The sequence below is a fragment of the Rhynchophorus ferrugineus genome, unplaced genomic scaffold (genome assembly GCF_030347505.1).
Source record: "Rhynchophorus ferrugineus isolate W39M unplaced genomic scaffold, kcgeb_rfMv2 rfM8, whole genome shotgun sequence".
NCBI classification, from domain to species: Eukaryota; Metazoa; Arthropoda; class Insecta; order Coleoptera; family Curculionidae; genus Rhynchophorus; species Rhynchophorus ferrugineus.
In genome coordinates, this window is record NW_027472587.1 from 4,362,496 (window position 1) to 4,379,210 (window position 16,715).

At 34.3% G+C, this 16,715-nt stretch overlaps 1 protein-coding gene across 5 annotated transcripts in view; it reads left to right on the plus strand.

The window, feature by feature from the left end:
* Hr3 (nuclear hormone receptor 3 ROR-beta) overlaps window positions 1-16,715 on the plus strand; it is a 123,744-nt gene that overhangs the window by 76,627 nt on the left and 30,402 nt on the right. The window contains exons 1-2 of one of the 5 annotated variants that reach the window (XM_076410973.1): window positions 9,334-9,630; window positions 10,842-11,284. The exons of 1 other annotated variant lie outside the window; for it this stretch is intronic. In XM_076410973.1, coding sequence (XP_076267088.1) covers window positions 11,113-11,284 — 172 coding nt within the window. In that variant the 5' untranslated portion in view covers window positions 9,334-9,630; window positions 10,842-11,112. Of the gene's footprint in view, window positions 1-9,333; window positions 11,285-16,715 lie in introns of those variants that run through there. 3 more of the 5 variants (XM_076410972.1, XM_076410974.1, XM_076410971.1) reach the window with 3 other exon arrangements.

The following is a 16,715-nucleotide window of genomic DNA, read 5'->3' on the forward strand; positions in this document are numbered from 1 at the left end:
TCCAATTGGTTTAGAAAGTTACAATAAAAATCTGAATTTGTTATTATATCAATTTCACGATTTAAATTCCTTTTTCAACCGATGCTAACCTTTTCTCTCCGATGTCTAAAAAGCAACTATTTTCACACCACTTTTAGAACTCTTATTTTCGTACAAGAATGTTTTTCGACAGCTGCATGGGTTTAATTTAGTCAAACTTTGATTATTTTCTCAGAAAAAAATAATGAAATATCAAAAATGGGGTCGATTTTTTATTCCTACTGTGACGAATGCCGTGAATTTATTAAACCAAATAAAGTATAATTAATTGATAAAAATGATGGTGTATTCGGTGTAAATTTACTTGATTATGTTTCTTGTACCACCACCATATAAAATAAGCAGTCCTTGATTAACCGTTTATTGTTTTACGACTCTAAATAGCGCCATTACCATTATGAAGTGAAAACGGAATAAAAGAAAAGATAATGATTGTATCATTAAGATTTATAGCCCCATCGGGCTTTAGGTTCAACCGAAATCTGTTGCGACAAGGGTCGAGATCCGTTCGCTAGACATGGCAACAGCGCTTATTAGCCGAATCGCCATTATTGTTTATAAACAATCCTATATTCATTATTGGCCGCAATGAAAATCATGTAAATGTGCCATAATTAACATGCATCGGATGATGGGTGCCTAATAAAATCGCCGACATCACCGCGCAGGGATCCAGCGAGGAAAATAGCGAACCGGTGAGGTTATGTGTTATTTTTTCTCAATTAAATTAAGCCACCATGTCACGATATTAAACATTAATTAATTCCTTATCCTATAAATGTTGCTCTAATTGGGTTTTAGTGGCTTTTTAATGATGACAGTGTTCTCTGCCCCCATAGCCCGGGGTAAATTTGCCCATAAAAATCTCATTAATCGAGTTCCCTTTTCTTTATGGCTTATTAATTGATCACCGATAAACCAAACGCCATACTCTCGCACACCCATCGGCCAGAATCACCTCTGTCGTTCGTCTCACAGAACAACAACGGAGGAAAAAAAAACAAATTCTTTGTCGTAGTTATAAACACGCTTCATCTGTTTCTATCGGAGAGGAGGAGAAAAAAACAGTTGCATCATGATTCGTTGTTTGGCATCAAGTTTTCGATGAAAAAAACGGAGCCGGGCATTCGCGAGGTAAATAACCTCCAAATTTATTCGGATGAAGTCGTTGACACTTGGTGAAAAACTGTATAGGCCTACTGCGAGCGTTCTGTTAGTAGGAAAAAAAAGACTCTCGGGCGCAGCAAATAAAGGCGTGAAAGTTTATTTAGATGTTTAATTAGAATCGCGGAGATTGGCAAGTGGCCGCCATTTTTTTCTCCGACGTCGAAGATTAGTCAGCCTGCCAAAATTAATTTACGTTTTCTCCTGACATAATATATGATTTCTTTTATACAAATTCATATGTTACTAGTGGGACGTACACTACTATCGATTTCTTTATTTAAAGTAATTCTAAAAACATTACAATTACATTTAGTAATAATATCAAGCAACATTTTTTTAATTAATACAATCTGCTCAGTACAAGGTCTCCTTAATATGACAAAAAAAAATACCTAAAATTGGTAAAAATAACTGTCAAAATGTTTATTATTTATTCAAATTTATTGTATCGATTTCAAATAATAATCGACTGAAAGCTGATGCCTCGAAATGGTAATTTGAGTTTTGGAAGAAGAAAGAAGTCGACGGGGTTATATCAAGTGAATGCAGTAGTGTTTGGTGGTTTTTCTTATGAGTTCCAAGAGTGTCTTTTTCACAGTCCTGTAGCAATCGTCACATCAAAGTATTTAAAAAATCTGAGTTATCGAAAGATGATGAAAATAAAATTACTAACTTCCTAAATTTGCCATTTGAAATCGACTTAACAGGTCAATGAAAAGTCCCCGGTCTACCATAGTAAAACACATTTTTTTGGAAAAAATTACCTTTTTATACAACATAACTCCCTTCAAGGGTAATACACTGATTATAGCGACCCCCCAACTTCTCGATACCATTTTCCTTTACCTCTAAATAGGCCTCAGTTTCGGCGATCACGTCTTCATTCGACGAAAATTTCTTCCCGTTTTAAATTTCTTTTCATTATTTTGAGATCTGAGAACAGAAAATAGTCACTGGGGCCAGATCTGGAGAATACGGAGAATGAGGAAGAAATTCGAAGCCCAATTCATGGATTTTTGCCATCCTTTTCACTGACTTGTGACACGGTGCATTGTCTTGGTGAAGCAGCACTTTCTTTTTCTTCAAATGGGGCCGTTTTTCGGCGATATCGTCCTTCAAACGGTCCAAATAATGCTATGTAATAGTCGCTGTTATATGACTCGGATGACTGTCGAGTGGACTTCGGAGTGAAATGATGGAGCCATGTTTCATCCATTGTCACATATCGACGCAAAAACTAGGGTTTATTATGCTTGATCATCTTCAAACACTGCTTCGAATCATCAACTCGTCGTTGTTTTTGGTCAAAAGTGAGCTCGCGTAGCACCCACTTTGCACAGAGCTTTCTAATACCCAAATATTCGTGAATGATATGATGTACACGTTCAGTTGATATCTTTCTAATGTCTGCTATTTCATTTAATTTCAATTTACGGTCATTCAAAATCATTTTGTGAATTTTTTTAATGTTTTCGTCGGTAACAACTTCTTTTGGGCGTCCACTGCGTTCACCGTCTTCGGTCCTCCAACAACTCAATCAACCTTGAAAGTTGATTTTCCTGGAGCAGTGTCCGGAAACTCGGTATCAAACCAAGTTTTTGCTTCAACTTTATTTTTTCCCTTCAAAAAGCAATTTTATCAACACGCGAAATTCCTTTATATCCATTTTTTTTCACAATAACGAAAGTTGCCTCACTCAAAATGCTACAATTCACAAACTAATGATCCGACAACTGTCAAATTTATACACGCATCTTTTGAGGGTTAGGTCTAACTAAAAAACAGATGGATTTAATTCTAGTAGCTCCATCTATGTGTCAGGCCGGCGACTTTTCAATTGACCTGTTAATACATAAAATATTCACAGTCAAAGAAGTTCAACAAATAATAACCAGAGAGATTAATTGTAAAAAAGCGCCTGGATATGACCCAATAACCGGAAAAATATTACGGGAACCATCAGAGAAAAGGTGTAAAGTTATTAATATTTATATTCAATGCTATATTACAAATTAATTATTTTCCTAGCATCTGTAAAGTAGGTGAAATAATAATGATTCTCAAACCAGGAAAAACACCAGAACATATCACCTCCTACCGGCCTATAAGTTTAAATCATATAATTAAAAAAATTCTTCCAGAATACCAATTTGGGTTTCGCAATAAGCATAAAACAATAGAACAAAAGCATAGACCTAACAAAATAAATATGATTTATCCTCACAGATATGATGATCTTACCTCACAATCGTCATTTTACTGTAAAACAAGGCAATGAACATACCGAATTACTTGTAATATATTTCCGGAGTTCCGCAAGGTAGTGTAGTGAGTACAGTATTATATTTTCTGTGCTCAGCCGATCTATCTACAACAAAAATAACTACTGTAGCAACATACACAGACGACACGACAGTCTTAGCCTCTCATGAAGATCCAGCCATAGCATCAGTGAACCTACAAACACACCTGCATCAAATACAAATGTGGCTGAAAACATTGCATATTAAATCCAACGAAACAAAATCTACTCATATAACTTTTACGGTCCGTTAAAGAACATGTCAATCAGTCTATATTAATAATTATCAACTCCCGCAAGCAGAGCATCCAAATATCTTTGTATGCATCTACATCGACGCTTAACCTGCAAGAAGCACATACTCGCCAAACGGAAACAAAAATCTACCAAATATATTGGCTTATTGGGAGCGAATCTAAGTTATCACTAGATAACAAGATATTACTGTTTAAATCTATACTCAAGCCTATTTGGTCATATGTAATCCAACTATGGGGAACCGCTAGCAAATCTAATATATCCGTAGTACAACGGTTCCAAAATAAAGTGTTGGCGTGCCATTGTCGATGCTCCGTACTATGTTTCAAATGAAGTTATACAATACGATATTGCTCTAGACCAATAACGAGTGTAATTCAACGTGTTTGTGTGAAACACAACATTGAAAATTACGCAGATATTTAGTTAAAATTTAGAAAAGTAAGCATATAACAAATATGAAATATTTTTGTACAGCTGTGTATATTATTTTAATGAATATTAGAATACAATAGGAATACTGAGTACATAATAATTTTGTAATCATTTTGCACATTCTTATCTAAAATTAACATGATATTTGATAAATATTACACCGATAAACTTTCCTTGAGACATTTGTTTTTCTAGAACCTAATTTTAAAGGAATATTTAACTAAAAATGAGTATTGCTTCTAATCAGAGAACAAGATAATTCCACATAACTCCTACTCCTTCAAGAGAGTGAACGTAGTGTGTAAAGACATTATATTGGCCAAAACAAGTAATAACCACAAGAACTGATATCTAGTGAATACGGTCATTCCAATGTGATTTGATGTGATGTTCGGCATATTCACGGTATTCCTATGCAATATGATATGATTTTTTCGGCCATCGGCCCTATCTCAGTCTGGTGAAATAATGTTTATACATGGCACTGCTGTATTTTTTATTAAATGCACATCACTACATAACACTACACAAGATTCTTTTGAGTCTGTATCCTGTTCTGGTGGTATCTAAAAGCTGCAATATTTCAATATTCTCATGAGAATAGAGTCTTTCTTCATGCCCCCTTGCAATTTTCTTAATTTCTTTACTGACTGTGGGTATGTGAAGGTCTCGATGTAGGTAATCAGTCCTAGAGTATTTGGGTGCGCCCACGATACCTCTCAGGACTTTGTTCTGAAAAATTTGTATTTTATTTATGTTACTCTTTGCAGAACATCCCCATAATTGAACTCCGTATGTCCATATAGGTTTCAGTATTTGTTTATATAATAGCAATTTATTATGTACTGATAATTGTGATTTTCTTCCAATTAGCCAGTACGTTTTCCTATATTTCAATTCCAGTTCTTTTCTTTTCTTCTTTATATGTTCCTTCCAGCGAAGTTTTGCATCAACATTCATTCCAAGATATTTAGCATTGTTGCTATACGGAATGATAGTATTATATAATGTTGTTGGTGCTTGTACGGCCTGTTTATAGATGAACTGCACATGTACAGATTTACTTTCATCAATTCTTATTTTCCAAGCTTGTGTCCAATTATTTATATTGTCACTTGCCTGTTGTAATTTTCATGAGTCTTCTTCACTGTTGTCTCCAACAGCTATAATCGCAGTATCATCAGCAAATGTAGCCATCGTAATATTCTCCAATTGTGGTATATGACAAGTGTAGAGTAGATAAAGCATTGGTCCCAGTACACTGCTTAAACCACAATTATCAAGCTTACAGTTCATCATCGAAGAAAACATTATAAGAGTTAATAAATTGTGTACAAAAATGATATTATACATATAACTGATAATATAATATATTATGAAATGTATTATATGTTATTATGTATAAATATATAATACGGTTTGATATAACTATTTGTCTTTTTCAGAATAAAAACAAATTTTGTTGAACGAATCACAATAAGTCAAATCGAATAATTATTTTACAATCGATTATTTCTAAATCGAATGGTTGTTTATAGGATTGATTTAAATCAATAACTTTGACTTAGGAACATATCTATTTCTTTAACACGAAAGCGAATAAAACTAATTTATTGATTATCCTCTAATTATTTTATTGAAATAAATGGTTGTTTATATTTTTCAAAATCAAAATCAAAAAGTATATGATTTTGTTAAGTAAATGTAGAAAAAGTTTAAAAAACAAATGGTGAAAATGAAGTAATGAATTAATCTGAGGCAAGGACGCGTCCCTCAATGGACTGGACAAGCTATGACTCCTTCTGGTAGTTAATAGGTTTCTATATTTCGTTAGAATATGGGATATTGATATTGGTGCCTCATAATTGAGATACAGATGACTCTTAGTTCGATCCATTAGGAAGGAATGGGTAAATTGGTAGTGACCAATCAGAAGCCTGTTACGTATTTAGAGTTTTTTTTAACCATTTTTAATACGGTCTTTGGCAAAGAAAAATTATCTGTCAATTATTACAGCCAAGGTATGCCCTTGTGGTTGGGGATTCAGAAGAATACGATGTTGTTTTGTCGAGAGATAACCAGACGGTACAGTACATTATCGATAGTTTGCAGTTTAGCGAGTCACAGCATATAAGGCAGGTTTTACCATGGATAAGAGTGATTACTAACTAAGGTCTTCTTTATTGATATATTACAGCCCCTACTCCTATAGAGCACATAGAGCCGTCCGTATAACTAAACAACCTCACAATTTAGGTACTTTGATAGGATTTGGGGAATAAGTGTGAAATTTAAGATGCTTATTATAAGATGCTATGAACTGAAGCCAAGAGATGTTGAAAAACGTTTGCAAAATCGGAAAGATTTTTTGCATCGTATTTTTATAATAATCCAATGCGAGAAAAATCATGGAGGCCTGGTCATGCTTCAACATCAGCAGAAAGCCCGAATATCCATGGCTTCCAGCTAATGCTCTGTATTTGTTGAGATTAACTTGGTATGGTATAGTATTAGCTGCTAAAACCAAAAAAACCATCAATAGAAATCGCTATCGATATATCGATAATCGACCACATGTTGCAAAACCGGTGAAAACATACTTGGAAACATTAAAATGAGAAGTGTGACCCTACCTGTCGTATTCTTCAGACGTTGCTCCTTCTGATTAGTACTCGTTCCGACATATGAGTCGTGACTTGTCTGAGCAGCGCTTCACTTCTTATTAAAAAAATCAGAAAATAGGTAGATTCGTGGATACTCTCAAAGATACATAAATTGCCTGAAGGATTTTTTCTTTTTATAAATTACATCCTACATTAGATATGCTTAGTACATCATTATGTATTTTCCAAATTAAAATAAAACTAAGCTACTTAAGCTAAAGCTAAGAATAACTCTTATACACTAAACAAGTTCGTGAGGTTTGGTTCGCTTTAATCTTCTGATTTCCTGTGTATTGTCCAGTAGCTATATTACTTCTATGTTGCTATGATGCAGTAACGTTATTTCATGTTTTAAGCTGAAACTTTCATTTCATAAATCAACTTGATTTCGAGGTCATCGGGCAGCTCTTCGTTGGTTACGTAGCGATAAGCATTGGTAATTAATCATAGAACTTTGATTTGGGTGCGTTGGGTTACCAGATGGTTTGATATTTCAGTGCAACCGGATATTGGTTTTATAATTGATTGATAAACAAATCTGTTTGATTTTAATCAAGTTGAGAGTATCTTCCGACTAACTAGTACAGTTTCTTGACTTGGAGTCTAATCTGCTCTGGTTTTTGTCTAACATGATAGGTTACCCATTGAGATGTATTCCGAGGTATTTAGCTGATTATGCCTGGGAAATCGGGCATCCGTCAAATGATACAATTATTTTTTGTCATTTCGGCGCAACGCAAAATTAACATGGATATATTTAGAGCTATTAAGCTCTATTTTCTGGTCTTTCCACTTTTTCTACGGCCTTACAGTGATACAACTTTTACCATGATAACTGTATCGTTGGCAAATGTTCCAAGTGCTTTTTCTTCTGCTGTTGGGCTAGAGTAGATACAAAAATGGTCCCAAGATACTACCTTAGGGAACTCCAGTCGAAATAGGTTGTCAAATAAGTGTGGAGAATGTTCTGCGAATAATGCAGCTTTTTCATCGTTGCGTCGAACCCATTCATTTATGTTAGATCCTTTTTAATGGGCGGTACTCTTATGATTGGTTTTAAATCTTCGAGTTGATTTCCATAGCGAGTAGTCTTTGTCTGCTTCCGGGCACTTACATATTTTTCGATGCAACTCTGTTTATATTCCTTAATTTTTTGATTTGTCTGATTACTGATTCTATTAAATATTATTTTGTCTACAGCTTTTCTGGTTATGTGCCATACTCTTCTAGCTTTTCGTCTTTCTTTTATCAAGTACCTAATTTCAAGGGAGTAATTTACCTCATATTCTGATTTCTCTCTTGATGTTGGGGTAGCTTCCTTTGCAGAAGACCGATTTTTTTCAATTTTCAGGTTTGCTGCTCAAGATCGGTTATACTTTTGAGTCTTACGTTTAAACTAATTTGTTCCTGCATTATAAGTCTAAAAGTGTCCCAGTTAGTAATTTTTTCAGTAATATTAGGATTTTTTGTTTTTCTCAGAATTGTCGCGCCTAATGTTGACAATACTGGAATGTGATTAGATGAGTTCACACAAACTCTCGATTTGTATTTTATTGGACGAAATGAAATGTAAAAGTCCAGTTGATCTGACACTTTATTACTGTTGGTGGGGCAGAAAGTGGGTTCACGCCCTGAATTACTGCGAGCAATTCGTTTCCTTTAATAGTCCCCTCCAATAATAAATCTAGGGCCTAATTTTAAAAATAAATCTCTGTATTGGTGTTGTATTATTTTGTATATTCGCGGACAATATATGTATATCTTCTTTTTTGATCTCGTCTTGTCGGAAATGCTGTATATTTTCCTTTGTAATTGGAGCTGTTCCCCCTCGGCGTTCTGGACAGTTCTGGGCAGTAGACTCCAGCATTCGCCCTACGTACTGCCCAGTATGCATCATAACCCCTTATTTTAATGAACTTTTTTTTAGAATAATGAGTCTCCGATATGAGAACTATACCTATGCTATTTGTTCTTAGAAATAGTTCTAGTTCCCGGACTCGCTGAAGACGAATTACTCTTTTTTTCTTTATCTTGTTTTGGGATTTTCTAATATTGCTACCCTGTTTGCTAACTGACTGAAATTGTATCGCATTTCGGTCTGATCCTAAAAGATGGGAAAAGATAGGGCCTATCGATGGACAATACTTTGAATAAAATACACTGTACCGGTTTTTCATAATAAAACTTCAAACTAAAAAAAAATTAAAACTAATTTATAGGACCGATATATTGTGTAATATTACGAAATATTTTAACAAGAAAATACGTGTGATTAATAGTGTACGGTAGTTTGGTGAGTTCGACAAGAACCGAGGAAAGGAAGGAAACAAATTCCGACGTAAGATCAGCGACAAATAATCGGGCGCGGCAACAGCGCATCGCGTAGTCATAGGATATACAGCGCGGGTCAATGAACCCGCGTTCCAAGTGGGGGCCCCGCTACGTCACCGCTAGTCGTCAGATCCACGAGTTTCCACCGAGCAGCGGGAAAAGAACGAGTCGGACAAGGATAGCGACACGGGCCCGTGTCCTTTACTCGGTCGCATTCTCGAATTACCGCACAGATACATGGACAATTTGTTAGGGCTCGTTTTTCCACGAAAACGCGATTTCGGCCGGACCGCCGACCCTCATCAGTGCCCGTTCGCGGTACCGCGCGACCGAGAACCGAGTGAACTAACGCGAACGCCGAAAAGTTAAATTGCATAATCACGGACGCACACCAGTGATGATGTTCGAGACTTAGTGTACGATCTCTAGCAGGTGGTAAATGTGCCTTTGAGTGTTTTTTTTCTTCCTTTTTCTCTCCGTCTCTCGATTTTCTCGTGTATGGGGAAATAGTGTTTTTGTTTCTGAATCGCGACGCGGTACACGTATAAAGGAAGAAGAAAAGTGTGGTGTCGTAAAAATAAAGTTTCATTCATGCAATTCACGCGAGAGAAATTTGTTTCAATTGGAAAAAAAACAAAACGAAATGATTGATAAGTACGAATACACAGCAGCATTGTTGTCATTTCTATTATCACTATAGTTTAAGGATTTAATCGGTCGTTCACACTTTCGCTTAAAAATAGAAGAAAAAAATCCGAAAGCCTATTGTCTTTTTTATCTCCGCGTGTCTCTCTCTTTGCCCGTCCGATTCTTCGCGGGCAGTTTGATTTTCTTTCGCGAAATTCAACATAACCACCTTTTTTAACCGGCAATATTCGGTTATGTGAATAACCCAGAGTTCATTGGCATCGTATGGCACAGCCGTTCTCTCACCCAAAAAAAAAACAACACACATACACATTCACGCGGAGATTTTCCCGATTTATGATTTTTAGATGATCGCCGATTTCGTGTTGACTATTTCCATTATTAAAAACAGTTGGCACAACTAGTTTCTTATCTGCTACGGCGCGAGTTTCGTAAAGCGGTCGCCCAAAAAATCTTGAAGGTCGTTGAACCTCCTAACTTTTGGCATTAAGTTTAACGAACTTATTTACCTTTCAAACGTCATCGGTTCAGCGTGGATATTACACCTCTCTCTGTGTCTGTGTGTGTGCTCGTACAGGTTATGTTAAAACGGTGTCGATCATTTTTCGGGGGATAGGAGGACCTCGACGTGAATTGTGAGGGAATATGGGGGAAAAAAACGGGCCGATAGGAACAGTAATTAAATAGAGATGACGACGGTTTAGTTGCTGTGTGTCGTCAAGGGGTCAACGAACCCGACTAGAGAAACATTTTACTTTGTAAAATTACTATTGACCCTTTCGCTTATCGGTCCCGCGCGTTTCTTAACGCCATTCGACGTTGGTCCCTCCCAATTTTTCGACGATAAATCGTTTGTTTGTTGTTCAGGCCTTTGGTGGCGCGTTTTTTTCCCCCATCTCAGTCGGACCCGCCGATCGGGAAGAAGACGGTCCGTTTACTTATGCATAACGGAAGCAATCGCGGAACGTTTGCTTCTGTTTTGTGCCGTTCTGTTACAGGTCCCATCGAAAATGGAAATTGACGTGATACATCCATCGAGTGGACTTGAACGACAATTTCCAAACGTGCGATCCAGCGATACTTGACTCTCTGTACGGACGATAATACCATCGCTATTGTTGTTACTGTTCAGTGTTGAGACGAATTGTTCCGCGACCGGTCACTGGATACCGGATCGGGTGGTTTTGGCGGTGGTCACCGCGGCCATGCGCGCCCTCTATACCACGGGGGCATCGAACGAACATTATCAAATCGCGTTTCTAATAAATCATGGACAATTTTGCCGAGCTCTTTAATGCTAACGATACTTGGGGCGCAGTTGGGGGACCCAGCACCAGTAGAGACCTTTTGAGGCAAGACAATATCGCGTCGGTGGATTCTTCCACACCACCGCCTCAACATCTGGAATGTGAAGAACGGAAAAATGCCAATTCTATAAGAGGTATTTACCAATAGTACATAAATTTTCTGTTAATGCTATTAAACACACACTTGGTATTAGCTGTTAGTCTAAGATTTGTCTCAACTATTTATTTATAACTATTAATACATTGGCACTAGCCGTTGCCAGTTTATTTTTATAATAACTCAAAAACCAGAGGAACCCATCGGTCCCTTCTTAGTATCTCTATAAATAATTTTCACGTATTAACACTGATAATTGTTTTTCTATTAAATACATTTCTTTTGAGTCTGTATCCTGGTCAAGAGTTTCTCTTCTAATATATTTTTGAGATTTTCTTGATTTTCTGAGTAATAATCGGTATCTGAAGGCCTCAGCAGCTATAATCGTTCCTATAGTATCTGGTTGCTTGGACTGTGACATCCCATCCTCTGAGATTATCCATAACTGGATTCCATAGATCAATATAGGTTTTACTAAGTGTAACTTTTTATGTACTGATAATTGAGATTTTCTTCCAATTCATCAATACATTTTTTTTAATAAAATCCAATTCCTATGTTTTCTTTTTTTTTACGGAAAAAGTACCAATGAATAATTTTATTGCAGGAAATCCACTGTTTATTATGTTGTCTCATTTTATATTGACGTCTTCATAAAAATGGAAGTACTTTTCCACCATATTATGTGGTACCAATAAAATCAAGTGATAATCAGAAGAGGTAATGCCTGGTGAATACGACAGTTCTGGTCATAATCACTTTGGTTCTTGCAAATATTGTTATTTAAGAGTTCGACTCAAATGTAACAATTCCAATAAATAGTCTTCAGCATTTCCTAACTTTGAACTTTTTCGTGTTTACTTAATCAACTCTATGGAAATTACTGTCTATACTTTTATTTCAATATTGGTTTAATTACTAATTAAAAAAAAGTAATAAGCTAATTATCAAAAAAAAAATTCTTAATAATATTCCATTATATTAGCGTAAAATTCTTATAAAAATGACTAATTTTAGGACAAATACAAACATTCGTCTGATAGTATTATTTTATTACAACTTTATGTCATTGTTTTTTCCATAATTCTGTAAACAACACATCTATATTTTAAATAATTTTAAATGCACCAACTTTAAAAAACGATGAGACGTTCAAGAAAATAAATATTTAATAATATTTGAACATAAAATACATATCATTTCATCGCAACCAATATTGATCTCGTATCAGCACTGACACTGTAATTTTCTAAACTGTTTCATCTTAAACGGTTTGAAAATATTTAATTGTATATGACATAACCTTTCTGCGGCAGTACAGGACAATTTATGACGTTATATAGGGCGTTGAACTGAAACATATGGTAAAAGATGACATATTTAAATGGCATACTGGATGCAGTTTGTAAACATTTAATTTTATTGATTTTCCATAACAATTTATTTTATTTTAATGTGTGTAATTTATACAATTGTGAGGGATTTATAATGAGTGTCGTTACTTACGTTATATCTCATCAAACACGTATTTACAGGAGTTTTTCTTGTTCTTATTTAATTAAAAAAGTGTTGCTAAAAGTATCTAGTTGAAGTGAGTTGTCAAAGAATGTCAGAGTAATTTGTTAATGTTTGAGAATTCGCTCCCGACTGTCAATCATTAAAATAAAATTGATTTTGTTTATTATAAAATTCAACACAAATGTTAACGGTAAATTCTGGAGTTAACAATAGTCATAGTCATAAGGAAGGATCAAGTTGTCGTTAAATAGGATTACTACAATATATATGACACAAATTAAAGAAATAATAAATGGTTAAAAAATAAAATTTTACAATTCGAAAGTGTCAAATAAATGTACACCCCCTCTATATTTTACATAATAAACAATCATTAATGTCAGAATAATAGTTAATTAAAGGCTATACTCCCTATTATTTAAAATTAACGCCTCATATATATGAATGGTCCAAGTGGCGGTAATCCCCTTTTACGTGGGGCTAACCTGATTCAAACATACACACCCTTCCCTCTCGAACAACCGTTCAATTCATTTTTTATCATCTTAATTCGTGTATATACCAGTTCTCTATTGCTACTTAAAAATATAAACCCTTCCTAAGGGGACAATAAAGAGGTATTGTTGGCGTACGGGGTGGTATTTGACTTGAAACCCTTTAGGGTTTACCCCTAATTGTTCTGGTTATTGTAGTACGTCTTTTTGACACTTTAAACGCCAAACAAAAGCATACAATTTATGCAATATATAGTATCATATAATATGTAAAAGATTTTACCATTTAGAATGAACAAAATAAGGAAATAACATTGATTTCATCAACTCGATGGTATATATGAGCAACCCGCATTATCTGAGATCAAAATCATTGACTAGTCACTAAAGCTCCTTAAAGCAATCATTTGAGCGAGTATTCACACTTTATTTATTCTAGTTGATTAAACTATTCAATTTCGTTAAAATAAAGACCTGTAAATGTTTCCCATAAATCGACAGAATCAAAAAAAAACAACGAAGGCGTTGAACTTCCTAACCTTAGAGCACCAAGACGTGAATAAAATAAAATCGATATTAAACGCCATATATTTTACGACGTTTTCAATAAAGCGACTTAATCAAGACACCATGTGTTACGCATACATCAAGCACGAAAAACCATCATAATTAATATGAAATATATTTTATTATAGTGGTCAATTTAATTCGACCTTTCACCTTCACCAATATTAACCATAATTTCATTTTATTAGTATATCTAATGGCATCCATTTAAAATACACGATTTCGTCACGAATTGTTAAATAAAATCCAAGCTGGCGAACCACAGAAAACATATCGTATACGTTTAATAACGGCCTTGCTGAAAATGCAACTAACCCGAAGGTTATGTCGGTATTATTACCCTTTCATCCGAATTGAAATTAAACGCCTCTAATAGGTAGGCTATTACGAGACAAGAAAATAAAATGTCGATAAAATCGAATTAAGTATGAAGTTGATGATATGCTAACAACTTAACTTATCAGGTCTCAGATTGCCATGGCTTTAAAGTATTATCGATTTCTGGGGTGTCGTTGACCTTTGGGATATTTAATGTTTTATTAAAGGAACGCCTACACATATTTCCATTTAGTTTTCTATTATTCGTGACATTAGATGACCGACAAGCCTTTGATAATATTTAAAAATACGTGTTACAATGTTCCTTTAATCGTTTACTATTTGTTTTAATTTATGTGACGTATGACTGAAAAAATGATGGTAAATAGATACATGGCACACTGAGACGTTATTTTGCATTATTCATTGTGTTGTCTATATTATAAATATATAGGGTTTTCCAATAAGGATGGGTCGATGTTGAAATAGAATGGAATAAGCTGTATGTGGGGTATTAACAAAATGATTTTTTAAGTTCATGTTCAATGGGGAAATGTTCGCTACTGCTTCTCGCGGTGACAAATCCAAATGATTCAATTTTCCACGACCGTCCGGTCTAGCAATTTTACTTACTATCTAGCTAGGCCCCTATCTCGTAGATCTTTTGATGGTGGTGAAGGTTTCGCCAACATTTTTTTGAAAAAAGTACAACAAATTTTATGATTTGGATGCGTTAGTTATGTAACTTGTCATCTCGATTTGGCATCACCAGAGCAAATAAACGAGAGTTTCACAAACTTTATATATTAAGTGTAATACTAGAAATTTATAATTTAATTCTACAGATCACTCATCTATCTGCACGCTTTCTTTTTGAACTTATTTTGAATATTTTGAAGCTTTCCTTGACAGGCGTATCCAAAAAAAGGCAATATATCTTTGAAAACGATCAACTTCAATTCGCTATATTTCGATAGAATAGTTGTAAATACTCATTTAGTACAACAAATCACTTCTGGCAAGCTTTTCTAGTTGAATACTTACTTTATTTGATTTCTGATTATTACCTTTGCCTATTAGACAATATTATAAAAGGAAAAATTAAACATATACTAAATGAAGAAAAAAAAACCAATTGGAAGCTAATCTATATCATTCGTTATTATCATCATTTATCAAAATAACAACCAATCTACCAATTCCAATTTTGAGTTGCAGCGAAAGGAAATCTAACGTTTCGCCAACATTGTTTTGAAAAAAGTACAACAAATTTTATCATTTGAATGTGCTAGCTATGTAACTTGTCATCTCGATTTGGCATCACCAAAGCAAATAAACAAGAGTTTCACAAACTTTATATATTAAGTGTAATACTAGAAATTTATAATTTAATTCTACAGATCACTCATCTATCTGCATGCTTTCTTTTTGAACTTATTTTGAGTCTTTTGAATCTTTCTTTGACAGGCGTATCCAAAAGATGGCAATATATCTTTGAAAACGATCAACTTCAATTCGCTATGTTTTGATAGAATAGCTGTAAATACTCATTTAGTACAACAAATCACTTCTGGCAAGCTTTTCTAGTTAAATACTTACTTTATTTGATTTCTGATTATTACCTTTGCTTATTAGACAATATTATAAAAGGAAAAATTAAACATATACTAAATGAAGAAAAAAAAACCAATTGGAAGCTAATCTATATCATTCGTTATTATCATCATTTATCAAAATAACAACCAATCTACCAATTCCAATTTTGAGTTGCGTCGAAACGAAATCTAACGTTTCGCCAACATTGTTTTGAAAAAAGTACAACAAATTTTATTATTTGAATGTGCTAGCTATGTAACTTGTCATCTCGATTTGGCATCACCAGAGCAAATAAACAAGAGTTTCACAAACTTTATATATTAAGTGTAATACTAGAAATTTATAATTTAATTCTACAGATCACTCATCTATCTGCATGCTTTCTTTTTGAACTTATTTTGAGTCTTTTGAATCTTTCTTTGACAGGCGTATCCAAAAGATGGAAATATATCTTTGAAAACGATCAACTTCAATTCGCTATGTTTTGATAGAATAGCTGTAAATACTCATTTAGTACAACAAATCACTTCTGGCAAGCTTTTCTAGTTAAATACTTACTTTATTTGATTTCTGATTATTACCTTTGCCTATTAGACAATATTATAAAAGGAAAAATTAAACATATACTAAATGAAGAAAAAAAAACCAATTGGAAGCTAATCTATATCATTCGTTATTATCAGAATTTATCAAAATAACAACAAATTTGCCAATTCCAATTTTGAGTTGCAGCGAAAGGAAATCTAACTTTTCGCCAACATTATTTTGAAAAAAGTACAACAAATTTTATAATTTGGATGTGCTAATTATGTAACTCGTCATCTCGATTTGGCATCACCAGAGCAAGTAAACAAGAGTTTCACAAACTTTATATATTAAGTGTAATACTAGAAATTTATAATTTAATTCTAGATCCAGATCACTCATCTATCTTCACGCTTTCTTTTTGAACTTATTTTGAATATTTTGAAGCTT